Genomic DNA, 16,496 nt, shown 5'->3' with positions numbered 1-16,496 from the left:
TCCCAAAACCATGGATGAGGGAAGCATGGCAAAATTTGAGGAGCTCCCCGCACTCTTGCCAAGGTTGAAACTCTAGTAGGGGGATGTAACCTAGCATTGCAAAAAGAATGAAGGCTTGTGTGATTCCAGATCGTGATTAATGAGAGGCCCTGACAAGGATTTTGCAGGTTGTTCCAGCCAACCGTAAAGAAGATCCATGTTGAAGGGCCAGTCACAGAGCTGCTGGGCTAGCATTGCAGTGCGGAGGAGAAACAAGCTCGGCACGTGCCCTAAAATCGTCGACCTCTGATATGGGCATGACATGTGGCATGTCCAGAGTGACATGCATACACTGAGGTCTGGAGTGTGCCATGTCACCATGTGATGATGATGATGATCTACACGGCTCTAAAATCGTCAACCTCTGATACAGGCATGACATGTGTCATGTGCAGAGTGACATGCATACACTAGGGTCTGGGCTGGTGTGTCATGTCACCATCTGAAGTGCGTTGTGGATTCTTCTTGAAGCATTGACAAAAATTAGCTGACGAAAGGATTAGCTCACATAGCATCGAAGAGGACAGCCGATGGATCGACGCAGCGATGGCGCAAGGTGAAATAGCAACTGCACATCAATCTGTTTGTCTTCCTTGACGTGTTCTTGTCCTTCTCCTTGGGATGTGCTCCTGTGTGTGGATCATACTTTGAGACCCGTTTTGAGAAAGCTTAATTGCATGCAGTCAAAAGACCTCGTCTTCCATTCCCATGCATTCGATTGCTTTCAATGGGTTCACAAAGTAGTATGAACTGTGGGGAACTGAGAATAGTTTGGGAATTTAGGAACGGCTTTGCACTTGGGAAGTGTACGAATATTAAATACTGTGGCATTACTTTATTGATATTCCCAATGGTTTGGTTTGGGTCTACAAGTCACGGTGCCTCCTTCATGAATCCTCCTACTCCTAGGTTGGTGACAGTAAACATTCGCCTTTCCATCGTTCCACCAAGGCATATCTAGACATCTACGGCTGCACGTGTGCTAATGGGATGCTGGTTATGAATAAAAACCATTTGTGCTTTGATTACTTTCTTGGTCTAGACAGCATCGACCGAATCCTTTATTTTCCCCAGAAAAGAAAAGAATTATTGTGTCCTCCGATTTGTGCGAGGACTTTTGACTACCTCACTAGGATAGAACTCGTTGCTTTGATTGGGGAGGAGTCGTCATCGTACTGGGAACAATGCCAAACTAAATTGGAAGCTTTGACTACTATGACCCCAAGATCATAGCATGAGCTGGCATTAACGGTGGGCTTAGGTCCAAGCACTTTTTAAAGGGGTCAGTTAATACTTTAGGATTATTCCTAGTATATGGGTGTTCTTGGATTAGGGCCCGTGACAGAGTCTATATATATGAGCGGAGTGCCATAAACCTGAAAAGGTGTGATACTCAAAGGTTGTGGTAGATAGGGTTGATAACCTAAATGACCTGAATACTCACGTAACACGAGCTGAAGGTAGTCTGCAATAAGTGTGTGAACATCTCATCGAGGTAGCAGTGCGATTGTGGAGCTGACTGTAAGAATTCCTAACAGCCTTGGTAGCAAAGTAGAATGCATGATATGCCCCAAAAGCATGATCTGGTGGCCAACGTCGGGGTAGTAACCCGCTCACATGTTTATAATTGGCTCCATCAAAGATCAGGATTCTAAGGAATCAAATTACCTCACTAGATGAGGCACTTTGCTCTGAACGCTCAAATGATGATACGATAAGAATGGGCAAACTGCAATGTCGTTTCAAGAAACGTCCATTCAGTAGACTTGAGTGCTTATGTTCCATATGAACCAGCAGTGGTTATTGATGATTAAGGAGCTTGTTAGCAGAAATTTAGTTAGAAATATAAACTAGTCCCTGCTATGCGTGATGGAGTCTATGGTTTTCAATCTTATGAGTGACTATCATGAGATTGAAACTGCACTATGTTGTGTTGTTAGAGGATGAGTTTGGGCATGGTATATGAATATAAACTAGATAGGAAGTCAGATCGATAGGTGATGATAGTTGGGAAAGTATGTTAGAAATCAACCAACAGAGGGTATGCACAGCGGAAGACTGATAGAATAGCCCAGGAGCTCACATAGTGTGTGTGGGGTGTGGAATCATAAACTTTTAAACTTATGTGCTTCAAATAGATGTGCAAACTCATCAATAGACAATGATCCAGCCAGATATAGAAGCTACGAAAAGAATACATATTTCCGTCCAAAGCTATGGACACAATACAAAGAGAGAGAGATCCGAAGTCCCACTAGAGTGTGGTCCTTTGATCTTACCACCACGTACTTCTACTATCTGCCGGATATCTCTAGAACTTGAGCCCGCGTGCTCCACCTCGAGCGTATGTAGACTCTGTCCGTGATCCTTGCACCTTGCTGTCCAAGATGACAGCCAAGGGTGAAGCCTCTTCCAAGCTCTCTCTCTGCAGGTCTTGGACACCTTCTTGGGGCTTGTGAAAGCGTGTCTGGCTGGCCTTCTCGTGCTGCAATCTGCTGCCGAATTGCTGCTCCTGCTGGATACTATTATGAGGCCCAAATGCCTCTTTTTATAGGGGCAAAGCCCCTTTCAAACTGACTGACCAGCCAACCCTAAATGGGCCGACTGGCCTGGTTGGTTGCAGCCCTAACCAACCGACCAGATGGTCAGCTGGTTGGCTGCCTTCTTAGCCCTATACAAGGGCCAATGCCAGGCCCTTTGGGCTGCTGCCTGGCCCCATTACTTTGTGCAGGGCTCAGCGCTTGGTCCAGCCTTCAACCAGGCCTGGTTGGCTGGCTATAACCAGCCCAACCAGCCTGTCTACCGAGGCCAATCCTCCTGCTGTACTCCCGCCATCATTGCGCCATTTCTTAGGCATGTTGCAGGCCTGCCCACAAAGCCTCGCCAAAAAGCTCGCGTGGAGCCCATGATACCCCACCATTTTGTTCTGCTCTAGATCTGCCTCTTCCAGGCCAGATCCATGCCACGTATCTGCCACGGTCTTGATGCCATGTGTTGCAGCCACTTTGATGCATCCAGGTACGTTCATTTTTCTTTTCTGGGCAGATCTTGCCCTAGGTCTCCCTCCCCCATGCTCTCCTCATTTGGGGTCTTACAGATGGGGAGGACCTTTCCAACACCCCCTTTCACTGATACATATAGGCCTAATGGCAAGACATCGATAACGGTGCTCCATCAGCTCCCATGATGGAACTCTTTGGAACAATTCGGTGTCGATTCCAGTTCTTGGCTTTTCAACCAACCAATGGCTCCTGCTCCTCCAGGTCTGGTTTTACACAAGCAAATCATCCTGGTACACAGGTCCATCCATGGTAGGACGAGATGGCACCACCACCTTCAGTCACGTTCCTGCCTTTGAACTCGAGCAATCCAGATGCCACGATCTTCCAGTTGTCCCCTCACAATGAATGAACAACCTGGAGTCTTCCAGGCACCATGCTCTGAGGGTCTGTTTCAACCCGTCCTTCCTTTGGCAAGGTCCGCAACAAAAGAACCATCTCAAGAAATGAAATCCCAAGAATATTTCTTGATAACTTGGACCATGGACTCTCGCCGAGCTCTCAAGCAAGTACTCTTTGTCCATCACCTTCTAGCAATCTGTGTCCGAGATTTGAAGAAGCACCCACTCTTCCCCTTCTGATTCGAAGAAGGCCCATTCCTTCCAATCTTGCATTACCTGAGACATAGAAAGAGCGGATTCTCTCCACAACATGCTATAAAGGCTTAAATTAAGAATCTCAAGTACATACCAGATCATCGTACTGCCTGTGTGCTCGCTCGGAAAGCAAACCATGCACCTCATCGAGGCACATACCAATAACTAGTGAATCCTACGTCAGTTTCCACAGTTTCCGAGCCACTAAATGACTCCGGATCTTCACCTTCCAGATAGGATAGTTAGTCCCATCCAGTTTCCCGGACTCTCCAAAGTTAGGGATGGTGAAAGAAAGAACTCGACTGGGGGAGGAGGAAGGGAGAGAAGGCTGAAGAGGCTTATGAAATTGACATCTTTGCTGCTAAACCACGCAGCAAATTTGAAAAGCAAACTCAACTTCTGTAGACCAGAACTCTGTACGCACCTGACGGAACCTGCATCACGCTCCTTTTCGCAAGGGCACTGTCCTATGGTTGCGGAGTTGATTCCCAAGAGCCTCTGAATCAGGGTCGTCCTTCAGCAAGGTCCCTGTCTTCAGTCTTCCAATCTTGTGAGTCTCATAGTTGTGCTCTGATACCATGTTAGAAATCAACCAACAGAGGGTACGCACAACGGAAGACTGATAGAATAGCCCAGGAGCTCACATAGTGTGTGTGGGGTGTGGAATCACAAACTTCTTAAACTTATGTGCTTCAAATAGATGTGTAAACTCATCAATAGACGATGATCCAGCCAGATATAGAAGCTACCAAAAGAATATATATTTCTGTCCAAAGCTACGGACACAATACAACTAGAGCATGGTCCTTTGATCTTACCACCACGTACTTCTACTATCTGCCGGATATCTCTAGAACTTGAGTCCGCGTGCTCCACCTTGAGTGTATATAGACTCTCCATCCGTGATCCTTGCACCTTGCTGTCCAAGATGGCAGCCAAGGGTGAAGCCTCTTCCAAGCTCTTTGTCTGCAGGTCCTGGACACCTTCCTGGGGCTTGTGAAAGCCTGTCTCCTGCTGCAATCTGCTGCTGAATTTCTGCTCCTGCTGGATACTTTGATGAGGCCCAAATGCCTCTTTTTATAGGGGCAAAGCCCCCTTTCAAACTGACTGACAAGCCAGCCCTAAATGGACCGACTGGCCTGGTTGGTTACAGCCCTAACCAACCGACCAGATGGTCAGCTGGTTGGCTGCCTTCCCAGCCCTATATAAGGGCCAATGCCAGGCCTTTGGGCTGCTGCCTGGCCCCATTACTTTGTGCAGGGCTCAGCCTTCAACCAGGCCTGGTTGGCTGGCTATAACAAGCCCAACCAGCCTGTCTACCCAGGCCAATCTTCCTGCTGTACTCCCGCCATCATTGTGCCATTTCTTAGGCATGTTGGAGGCCATGTGCCTGCCCACAAAGCTTCCCAAACAGCTCGCCTCGTGCGCCTGTACCCCGGGATACCCCGCTATCTTGTGCTGCTCTCTAGATCTGCCTCTTCCAGCCCAAATTCATGCCACGTGTACATCGCCATCTACCATGGTCTTGACGCCATGTGTTGCAGCCACTTGATGCATCCAAGTACTTTCCTTTTTCTTTTCTGGGCAGATCTTGCCCTAGGTCTCCCTCCACCATGCTTATGGATGGGGAGGTGGCCTTTCCAACAAAGTATTGATAGCCTTCAAAAACGATTTCCTACCTCTCATTTATGAGGTTATGGGGGGAAAAAGCTACATCCCAAGCTAACTATGTTTAATTTGTATTAACCTATCTAAGGAAGCTCCTTGGGGCAGAAGGTGCCAGCAACGGGTTAGACCCTGATGAACCAAGGAAAGGGGTTAATAGGTGTTTAATAAGGGTTATGGTTAAGTAAGTGTTTGGATATGATATTGTCTAAGGACTAGGATTATGTGAGCAATCCCTCGCACTTTGTTTGGAGCGTTGATCACCATTAGCCTGGATCTCTTGGCAAGGCCCAAGGAGTTAGTTTGGGTGGAAAATACCTCTTGGGGTATGTCCTAGTGGTACAAGACGCTAGGGCTTACAGACTTACGTGAACATTAAAGTTAGACGTCACAGAACAGCATACCAAAGCTAGTTGTTTAGCGGTATTTAGTGAGGATGAGGCTCGAATGAAGATTCAACTTAGGGGTGGTCTAAGGTGACAGCCTATGGTTGGGAGAGGTGGTTAACCGAAGGCTAAGAACCTTACACATATGCATGAAGCACATCTTCTAAAATTAAAAACAGTTGTTAAAATAATATACATCTTCATAAGAGTAGAATATTTTTATGAAGTAAGAGGTCCATTGTCCCATTGGTGTGGGAATGGGGGCAAGAGAGTCTGTTATGTGGTCTGAGAAGAAGATGCCATATGGGCAGATCTGGGTGGAGAATGACATCCAGATGGCAGCCAAGTGGGCAGCACTGGACACTGGCACATCGGCTGCTGCGCAGTCCAGTGTCAGAGGTGGGCAGGAGCTTTGAAAGAGGGCTGGTACGGCAGGGCTGTTATGGTAGGTACAGCAGGCAGTATGGCAGGTACAACAGTGGGAATCTCCAGAAGTGGGCTGCAATAGCAGAGGACATGGAGGTCCTGCAGGGTCTGTAGCAGGCCACAATGTTGGCGGACTGTTCCCCAGTTGAGGGGCTGTCTGTGCACAGGCTGGGGCATTTATGGGCCCCAGATACAGGTTGGTCGGTCAGTAGCAGGTTGGCCATACAACAGCCCGCCCGGTGGGCACAGTCAACAGACTGGGTTGGTCAGTCCTTGGAAGGGCTTGGCTTTCCAGCCCTATAAAAGGCCCCATCCGGGGGCATTTCCTCAGTTTAGTTTGGAGGCAGCCGACGGGCATCACCTTGTGCATACCTACAGCCTATGAGAGCACATGTGCGCAGGAGGGCGCTGTTGAAGGAACTTGCACTATGCATGGTCACTGAAGCTCACTGAGGAGAGGAGTGCAAAAAGCAGCAGTAGGAGCTGTGCATGTGCTCATCCAGGGCAGCAGTGGGAGAGCTGTGTAAGAAGTGTTTGGCTCAGTTTTGTGCGGTATACTTTGAAATCTTTTGCACTGTTCTTGTTGTCTCTTCTCCAGAATTGGTGCCTGTGATCTCTGTTGTGGACACACAAAAGTTTGAAGGTGAGACCTCAAGAGGTTTTCGAAACCCAACTTACAGACTAGAGTAAGCCTTCAGCATGAGGCTCTTCCATCTATATCAGCACAGACTGCTTTTTGTGATGCACAATTATCACATGTCTTTATCGACCATTTTGCGCAGCTTGGAACAGGGGTATATGTAGCCTGCTGAAAAGTCTACCACTTTCTTATACAAACTTTCTTCAAATCAAATGTCTTCCCATGCATATTTGGGGCTAACATAAATATTTTGGTGGCAAAATACCCAAAAATGATGATTAACACATAACATAGAAAAGAAATATATTGCAGTGAGCTGAGGTCTCACAATTTCTAACAACATGCAAAGTTGTGGGAGCATAGATGATCCAATAGAGAGAGTTTCCAAAGAGAGAGCCACAAGCATGAGCATATTGACGGAGTAAACCAATGTTCTAGGATAGTATATTTAACTGATTGCATGTGAATAAAAGCAAAATCGTTATGTGGCCAATCAAAGAGAGTCACAAGCTTAAGCTTAGAGATGGTAAATCAATGCTTGAAACTACTACATTGTCAGTTTGACTGCATCCATATCTCTGTCCATTAATGAAAAAGAAGCCATGATTAGTCATTCGATGATGAAGAATGCATTAGTTTAATTTGATAATGTCTAGGCTGTTTTGAGAGTTTTGAAAATATCATTCCATGAATCAGTACAGTTCTATTTCGGAACATGGCTGAAAGTCTCCATTGCCCAATATTGTATTGTGTAAAGTGGGTCGTTACAGCTTAACATGATGCAGATAGGTACTGTACGGAGGTGTGCATGATGCAAATTCTTAACCTTCCATTCTTTTTTAAATTACAGGTGTAATTTTTACTGAATTGGTTTTCATACTTCAGATCTTCCTGGATATTACTTTGATGCTGAGAGAAATAGATATTTCCCAACGTCTTTTCGAAATCAGCTAAGGCTAGAGGAGGTAATTCCTTAATTCCCACATTCCAATCGTGCAAAGTTAATCTACACTTTTTGATTGTGACATAGAATAATGCTTAGTCTAGCAAGCTGTTTTAGAAAGTTCCAGGTGCTTACTCCCTGTGGTGGTCATAATTATCTTCATTCTAATAGTTGCAAAATTGTGCATTCATGGCAATTGATTGTGTTTTAATATGGATATTGAACTTCCATTCCCACAATGGAGACATGCAAAACTTGGTGATGCAATGTGAAGCCCTTTCAATTGGGAAAGAAAAGATTTGAAGCTTTACGATACAGATAGTGCTATTGGGGAGGAGGAAGTGATGTAGAAAATACCAGTATGCACCTTGTTATAGGAGAGCTGGAGAGAGGAAGAACCAATAAAAACCGGGCCACACTACTTGTCATTAAGATATAAAGGTGCATGACATCACAAATCCAAAAGAGTGGTATTTGATTAGCACAAAAAAGCATGGTATTGACAGAAAAATAAAAATGTCATATGTAAAACACACATCCAATGCCATGGTTCAGCAATGTTTCACAAGGATGAGATAAAATCTGCCCTTTTACAATAGAACATGTTGGATGTGGGGAGGAAGCTAGCATGCAGGAGAGGAGACAACAAGCTAAAAGCAATGGAGTGTACCTGCAAATGGGAAACTACGATTGTGGCCACTATATGGCCCGAACTGTGGAGGACATCTCTTGATGTCACCTAGAGAGAGAGGGCCTTGCTTGTGGCTGTACCCGCACTGTGAGTGAGGCTAGGGTAGATGAGTGAGGTCCAGTGTTGTGGGTGTGCCCGCCCCCCGAGAGGGTAGAGTAGGATAGGCTCTTTTGGAGGCCCATGTTAGGGCAGCAGGTGTTGGCTCTTGGAGATGGGCAGACTAGCCATGTGAGGGCTCACATGGGGCTGTGCTGCTGCAGCCTTTTAGACCAGAGAGGGTCGGCTCCCTAGGCTGTGAGGGGTGCCCCCTATAGAGCTGTGTGCAGCCCCTATATAGGCTGGAGTAGGGGTCGGCCAGGAGGTCCTCTGGTCGGCCCTTGAGGCAGCCTTCTAGGGCTGAGTGCCAGCCCCTTTATAGGGGGCAGAGTGGGGTCGGTTCCCCTAGGGCTGAGTCGGCCACTTACAGCAGGGGTTGGCCTTGCTAGACCAGCTGACTAGAGGAGGGTGAGGGGCTATATATAGCCCCCCCCCTCACTCCTTGGTTGTCATCTTAGTTTGGTGCCTTGTGGAGCCTTGTGGAGCAGTCTTGTGAGTCCCTTGGCTGTCCATTTCAGTAGAGGTTTTCCCCCGCTGGCTGTGGGGTTTTGGCCTGAGATCAATTGCAGTTTCTCTGATCTCTCTCTCCTTTCTTGTTTTGTGTGTGCACAGTTGTCTCTCTCTCTCTCTCTCTTTCTCTCTCTCTCTCTCTCTCTCTACCGTGACCATCTCTAGAATATCTCAGAGAGGGGATTCATCGTCAAACCCCTATATCTCGAGGACAGAAGAGTCACACATGCACTGAGGATTGCCATTGGGTAGATGCGGGCTTGATCCCATCAGCTGAGGATTGAGATAGGGAGAGCAGCACGTATACCTAGAGAGCAATGGACCTGCACGCTATGCACACAGGGAGTGGTTGAGACAGAGGAACACTTTCTTCGCACCTGCCCAGCCTACTACGAGATCCGGGGAGGATACCACTCTGTCTATCAGGATGGGAGTGGCTTTGGCCCACTATCATGATTGATCCAATTCCATGACCAGGTTGTTGAGATATGGTGCCATGAGCACATATTAGAGGCTAAGGTATGGTAAAGGAATGTATTTAAGTAGCCACCCTAGGATGTGGACTACATGATGTGAGGATGTGGATCAAGGACATAAACAAGGAGAGATTTGGATCAGAGGACCCACAAGTGTTGACTATTCTAAGGACTCTCTCTATATAAGAAGCCTATCGTGTATTGTTGATTATATACATTGCAATAGATTCAGTGTTTCCTACCTTATGTCTCTCTCATGGTGTTATGATCCTCCTTGATCCCTGACTTTTACATGGTATCAGAGCATGGTTGTATCTTTCACTGAGGGGCCATCTTTGTGAGCGATTGAGTGATCATCGTGAGTTCATTTCATTCTTTCATTCTGTGAGAGAGATTTCCCTTGAGAGAGACTTCCTTCCAATGAGAGAAATTTTTTGTGTGTGTTTTCGAGAGTTTGAGTGTTTTTTCGATTCATCGAGAGAGAGGGCCAAGTACTCTCCTAGTGCTTGTAGTGAGGCTGCTGTCTATGTGAGTGTCACGGGGGGGTGAAATTCTAAGTACTTTAATGTACTACAAGACCGTGACAACTTCGGTTTTAAAAGTCCAAGCATGGGCTTAATAAATGTGTAATTAAACGCGGCATGGTGCCTAGCACATAAGCGTAATTAATCCCTAGGCCCAAAGGCATTCCAAGGAATTAAAAGAGTGGTTGTTGGGAAATGATGATGTGGCATTTTTAATGGGCCCCCTAGAGGGCCATGTACCTTCAGTGACCCCCCCTAGAGTTCGAGGTGGCTCTAGTGCCTTCTACATGCTTCTTTGCCATTCCTGGGCCTTCCTGGGCCTTCTAAACTTCACATGTGTGGTTTTCTCTCTCATCTTCTCCCTTTGTTGAGATTTTGGACTGGTTTTTCGGCCTCCTTCAGCTAAATTCCGTTTTCCTTCATAACTCCTCACCCGTTTGGATTCCTCGACTTCCGTTTGGCCCGATGGCTTTCCCTCTGCCTCCCCTTCGTAGTGATATGCTTTTCCCTCCGTGCGTTTGGTAGTACGGGCAGAGCTGAGCACTTCTTTTGCTGGTCGAATTTGCAAAAGTGGCTTTTTCTGAACCTTTTTGCTTCTACCGCCTCGTGGGCCTCTCCTCTTGCATAGCTACAACTTTCTGTTGAATTTCGAGTGGTCCCACGTGCTGGTTGACTGGTTTTTCTCAGTTTTGGAGGACTTTCCGGCGATGAAACTTCTCCAAAACCTTCTCAATGTATTCCTCTCTGAAGCATGCTTCTTTTGAGCCCAAGAACTCCCATTTCTTCGCGACAGAAGTGCTTCTTTTCACATTTTTCAGTGGAATTCTTACTGGTCGGCTCTTGTAAATGCTCTTTCTTCATGCCGTTGCACTCCTCTTTGGTTGAGAATGCAATTGGGCATTGGCTACTATGTCCTCTTGGCGATTGAGGACTTGGTTCGAGTTTTCAAGGCTTGGTGAGTTGTGATTTTGCTGCTGCAATTTCTTTTTGCCATAAGCTATTGGTTGGCCTCGTGTGCCGCCTCTTTCTTGGCTCACAGGTGCCCAGGCAGTGCTACATGAGTCATTCTTTGGTTGGGTACTTTGCTGATTTTATTTTGGAGCTTTGAAAAGCTCTGTGAATGCCATCTGGAAACCACTCAAAGAGAGTGCAGTTGGGGTGCAGTGTGATTGCATCTGGACAGCCAATGGAATTGCACTCGGAAAAGAGAATGCCTTTGGGTTGAACCTATGATGGTGTTCTATGCTTGAAAGCCTTGCGAAGGCTTAGTGAATTGGGGCTGCGTGCTCAGTTGCAGGGAAGGTCTCCTAGATGCAACTTGTAATCATTTCACTGTGAAATATAAAGAAATACCGAAAGGGGCGCCACGGTGTTTGGGGCCAATTGAGCAGGGGCATTCTAGCCTCCATCCCTTTTTCAGTGGTTTTGTTTGTGAACAATTGGGTAAATGCCAAATGGTGATCATGCAATGGTTAATGGTTGTCATATATGCTTTGTGAGCTGTAAATAAGTGCTGAAGTGATTAAAGGTTTAGTTCCACTGCCCTCTGAGTGATTAGAGGCCAGTTTCATTGGTTCCATTGCCGGGATACCACACACTCTTTCTCAAGAGGTGGGCCTCGGTAGTTTGGTGGAAGGATATCTTTGCTGCACTTTTTGACAGCTGAATCTTACAACCATAAACATGGTGAGTACTCATGAGCAAGAGAGCTCCACAACTCCTCAAAGGAGAAGGTAGGAAAGCCTTAATGATCGAGCTAGTGTACAGCTGCAGGTACAGCTGCAGGGAGCACAACAAATGCCTTTTGAGCAGGTCACACATGAAGCTACAACTGAGCTCAACGGTGATACTAGTTCTAGCAGTGAGTCAGATGATGCTACTATGTTGAATGCACAGCTTGCAAGTGCAGTGACTGCTTTGACTTAGCTGGCTCAAAATTTGGCTCAGATTGTTCAAAAAAATGCCAAGAAGAAGAAGAAATCAACAAAGCACAAGCACGGAAAGAGTGAGTACACACATGCATCAGCTTCTCATGGCGGACCGCACACTCATGCATCAGTTTCCCATGAGGGACAGCCATCAAAAATGACTCAGAAAGTGACTTCCAAGAGAGAGGGATCACCCAAAAGAGCACTTAAGAAAGAGGTACAAAAAGTACAGCCAGTGCAACAGTATGAGCAGCCAGCACAAGGCCTTGGTTTGGGTACTTCTACTCCTCAAAATAATAATGTGCAGTCCATAAATGTGGCTCAACCACCTCAACCATATTTGAGCAAGCAACCTGAATATTTTGGTACAGATTCTATCTTTGATGCTATGTTGATTTCACCGCCAATTGGGCATAGAAAGCAAGCCATGTATGACAATGTGGGAATGCAGCCAGGCATGCAAGCCACAGCATATGCTTCCATGCCTAATGTTCAGCCAAGCATGGCTTTTCCTAGTGAAGGGAATGCTGCAAAAATACAGCCATCTTTGGGACAGCCAATATCAAATGTATATAAAGAATTTAAGGATGGTGGTTCTCATGTCAAGTTTGATACATATAATGGAGTACAGGACAGGTACAAAGCCCTCACATTCCTTCAACAGTTTGATGCTGCATTTCTTGGGGGTTTGTTTACAGAAGCATCCAAGATGAGGAAGGTCGCCACATTTTTGAAAGGCAATGCACTTCAGTGGTACACCAACCTTATGCTTCATGGAGATGCACCTGAATGGAATTGCACTCGGAAAAGAGAATGCCTTTGGGTTGAACCTATGATGGTGTTCTATGCTTGAAAGCCTTGCGAAGGCTTAGTGAATTGGGGCTGCGTGCTCAGTTGCAGGGAAGGTCTCCCAGATGCAACTTGTAATCATTTCACGTGAAATATAAAGAAATACTGAAAGGGGCGCCACGGTGTTTGGGGCCAATTGAGCAGGGGCATTCTAGCCTCCATCCCTTTTTCAGTGGTTTTGTTTGTGAACAATTGGGTAAATGCCAAATGGTGATCATGCAATGGTTAATGGTTGTCATATATGCTTTGTGAGCTGTAAATAAGTGCTGAAGTGATTAAAGGTTTAGTTCCACTGCCCTCTGAGTGATTAGAGGCTAGTTTCATTGGTTCCATTGCCGGGATACCACACACTCTTTCTCAAGAGGTGGGCCTCGGTAGTTTGGTGGAAGGATATCTTTGCTGCACTTTTTGACAGCTGAATATTACAACCATAAACATGGTGAGTACCTATGAGCAAGAGAGCTCCACAACTCCTCAAAGGAGAAGGTAGGAAAGCCTTAATGATTGAGCTAGTGTACAACTGCAGGGAGCACAACTAATGCCTTTTGAGCAGGTCACACATGAAGCTACAACTGAGCTCAACGGTGATACTAGTTCTAGCAGTGAGTCAGATGATGCTACTATGTTGAATGCACAGCTTGCAAGTGCAGTGACTGCTTTGACTTAGCTTGCTCAAAATTTGGCTCAGATTGTGCAAACAAATGCCAAGAAGAAGAAGAAATCAACAAAGCACAAGCACGGAAATACTCACTCATGCATCAGCTTCTCATGGCGGACCGCACACTTATGCATCAGTTTCCCATGAGGGACAGCCATAAAAAATGAGTCAGAAAGTGACTTCCAAGAGAGAGGGATCACCCAAAAGAGCACTTGAGAAAGAGGTACAAAAAGTACAGCCAGTACAACAGTATGAGCAGCCGGCACAAGGCCTTGGTTTGGGTACTTCTACTCCTCAAAATAATAATGTGCAGTCCATAAATGTGGCTCAACCACCTCAGCCATATTTGAGGCAACAACCTGAATATTTTGGTACAGATTCTATCTTTGATGCTATGTTGATTTCACCGCCAATTGGGCATAGAAAGCAAGCCATGTATGACAATGTGGGAATGCAGCCAGGCATGCAAGCCACAGCATATGCTCCCATGCCTAATGTTCAGCCAAGCATGGCTTTCCCTAGTGAAGGGAATGCTGAAAAAATACACCCATCTTTGGGACAGCCAATATCAAATGTATATAAAGAATTTAAGGATGGTGGTTCTCATGTCAAGTTTGATACATATAATGGAGTACAGGACAGGTACAAAGCCCTCACATTCCTTCAACAGTTTGATGCTGCATTTCTTGGGGGTTTGTTTACAGAATCATCCAAGATGAGGAAGGTCGCCAAATTTTTGAAAGGCAATGCACTTAAGTGGTACACCAACCTTATGCTTCATGGAGATGCACCTGCTACTTGGCTGGAATTTAAGCAAGTGTTCTCTTCTACTTGGCTTACTCCAACTTTTGAAGTTGAAGTACTTTCACATTGGCATGACTTGTCATACAAACTTTGCAAGAATCTTGATGATTACACCCAGAAGTTTTGGGATGTTTTGCTGCCATTGAGCTCTTACAGGCATGTTTCTTTGAAAGAGCAAATAGAGAGGTACTGTTGTGGATTGCCTAGTGAGCTACGTGATTATTGCATCAAAACCAAGGTGGGTTCTATGACTCATTCAATTGAGAATGCAAGGACAGCATATGCATGGATACAGGAGAAGAATTTGGGCTTAATGGACAGCAAGAAAGAAGACAACAAACGGGCTGCCAAACACCAGGATAAGGACATCAAATCTGAAAATAAAAATTATGGCAAACGACCGTTTCAAAAGGGAGGAAAAGCCCAATTCAAAGCTGGTCAAAGGCGTGGACAGCCTAATAAACAGCCTCGTACCAAGTTATCTGATGAAGAGAAAAAGTCACTCATGGAGCAAAACAAATGTTTTATATGCAAAGGAGAGGGACACCGCTCTTATGATTGCCCATTCAAGAAAAGAGATAGGTTAGATGATGATAAGAATGGTGATAAACAGGCTGATCGGAAGGGCAAAAGGCCTAAACCTTCCGCAAGACTTCTTTTAGATGTGATTGGGAGTTTGCCACTTGCACATGATGAAGAAGAAACGAAAAAGATTGAGATGTGCAGAGCATGGGGAAAAATCAGAAATTAGAATTGTTTGTTTTTCTTTGATTTTGGGGCAAAGGCGAATTTCATAACTCCTGATATGGCAGGAAGGCTTGGCATCAAGCCTGAGGAAATGGGGCCATCCGGCATGTGTGATATGGCCAACCCTGAACTCAACACACGTGTCACTCCTATCATTGGCAAGTTGAGGATGCATATCCAGGGATATCAGGATGCAGAGGACTTCTACATTATGCCTTTGCCAGAGTGTGATGCTTTGCTTGGGATGCCTTGGATGTACAGGGTGGGGGCTGATGTGCAGATGAGAAACAAGAAGATTTCTTTAACTCATAGAGGCAAAAATCATGTACTTGATGTAAAGTTGAAAGTGGAGTCCATCCCTGTAGTTTCAGCTTCTTGTATTTCCAATGTAATAAAGCGTCATATTTCAGTGTACTTGATTTTTGTCAAAGAGGACAGCCAACTAGTTCAGGAAGGCTCTACTCTTTCTGCTTTAGATAGAGAAAGGGCTGCTTTTATTTCAGATTTTCAGGATTGTTTCTTAGAGGCACTTCCTCAAGAATTACCTTCCAAGAGGCCCGAGGATCATCAAATTGATATAATTCCAGGAAGCTCACCGCCTAATATACCTCCCTATCGTGTCAGTAAGGCACAACAGGAAGAGATAATGTCACAAGTGAAGGAACTCTTGGAAAAGGAATTAATACAGCCAAGCAATTCTCCTTACTGTTCCCCTGTGTTGCTTGTGCAAAAGAAGGATGGCAGTTGGAGAATGTGTATTGATTATAGGGCTTTGAATAAAGTCACAATTAAGAACCGTTTTCCAATTCCACACATTGATGATATATTGGATCGGTTGGAAGGTTCCTCAATGTTCAGTCGTATTGACCGTAAAAGTGGATACCATCAGATAAGGATACGGCCTGAAGATGTCTACAAGACTGCCTTCCGCACTTCATTTGTCTTATATGAGTTCCTTGTGATGCCTTTTGGTTTGACTAATGCACCTGCCACTTTCAATAGAATGATGGACATAATTTTTAGAGCACACAGAAAGTTTGTGGGCACTTTTGACATCATTGTGTTCTCTAAAAATGAGCAGGAGCACAGGAAACATCTCACTATTGTGTTTCAAGAGTTGAAAAGACACAAGCTATTAATAAACACCAAGAAAAGTGAGTTCTTTATGCATGAGATTCATTTTCTCGGTCATATAGTGTCAAAGGATGGAGTCAAGATGGATCCTTCAAAAGTTGAGGCCATAAGGAGTTGGCCAATTTTAAAAAATCTGCATGAAGTCAGAAGCTTTCTTGGGTTGTGTTCATACTATCGGAGGTTTATAAAGTACTTTGCAGAAATTGCTTCTCCCTTGCATGCTTTACAAAAGAAAGCTGTACCGTTTCGGTGGGGACCAAAGGAAAATGCAACTTTTGAAGAGCTGAAGCAAAAGTTGTGTTCTGAACCCGTTATTATCTTGCCA

The 16,496-nt window shown here is 45.4% G+C and overlaps 1 protein-coding gene across 2 annotated transcripts in view; it reads left to right on the top strand.

Moving 5' to 3' along the window:
* Positions 1 to 293: 293 nt before the first annotated feature.
* Positions 294 to 16,496, top strand: part of LOC147886269 (Transducin/WD40 repeat-like superfamily protein) — a 66,592-nt gene continuing 50,389 nt past the window's right edge. The window contains exons 1-3 of one of the 2 annotated variants that reach the window (XM_087395612.1): positions 294 to 336; positions 435 to 595; positions 7,697 to 7,776. In XM_087395612.1, the coding sequence (XP_087251738.1) occupies positions 586 to 595; positions 7,697 to 7,776 (90 nt within the window). In that variant the 5' untranslated portion in view covers positions 294 to 336; positions 435 to 585. Of the gene's footprint in view, positions 337 to 426; positions 596 to 7,696; positions 7,777 to 16,496 lie in introns of those variants that run through there. The other variant, XM_087395613.1, reaches the window with a different exon arrangement.

The sequence above is a fragment of the Dipteris shenzhenensis genome, chromosome 24, assembly GCF_047967505.1.
Source record: "Dipteris shenzhenensis isolate YYH24624 ecotype China chromosome 24, Dip_SZ_1.0, whole genome shotgun sequence".
In the NCBI taxonomy this organism is placed as follows: Eukaryota; Viridiplantae; Streptophyta; class Polypodiopsida; order Gleicheniales; family Dipteridaceae; genus Dipteris; species Dipteris shenzhenensis.
Note: the sequence above shows the minus strand (reverse complement) of the source record. Positions and strands in the feature narration are given on the sequence as shown.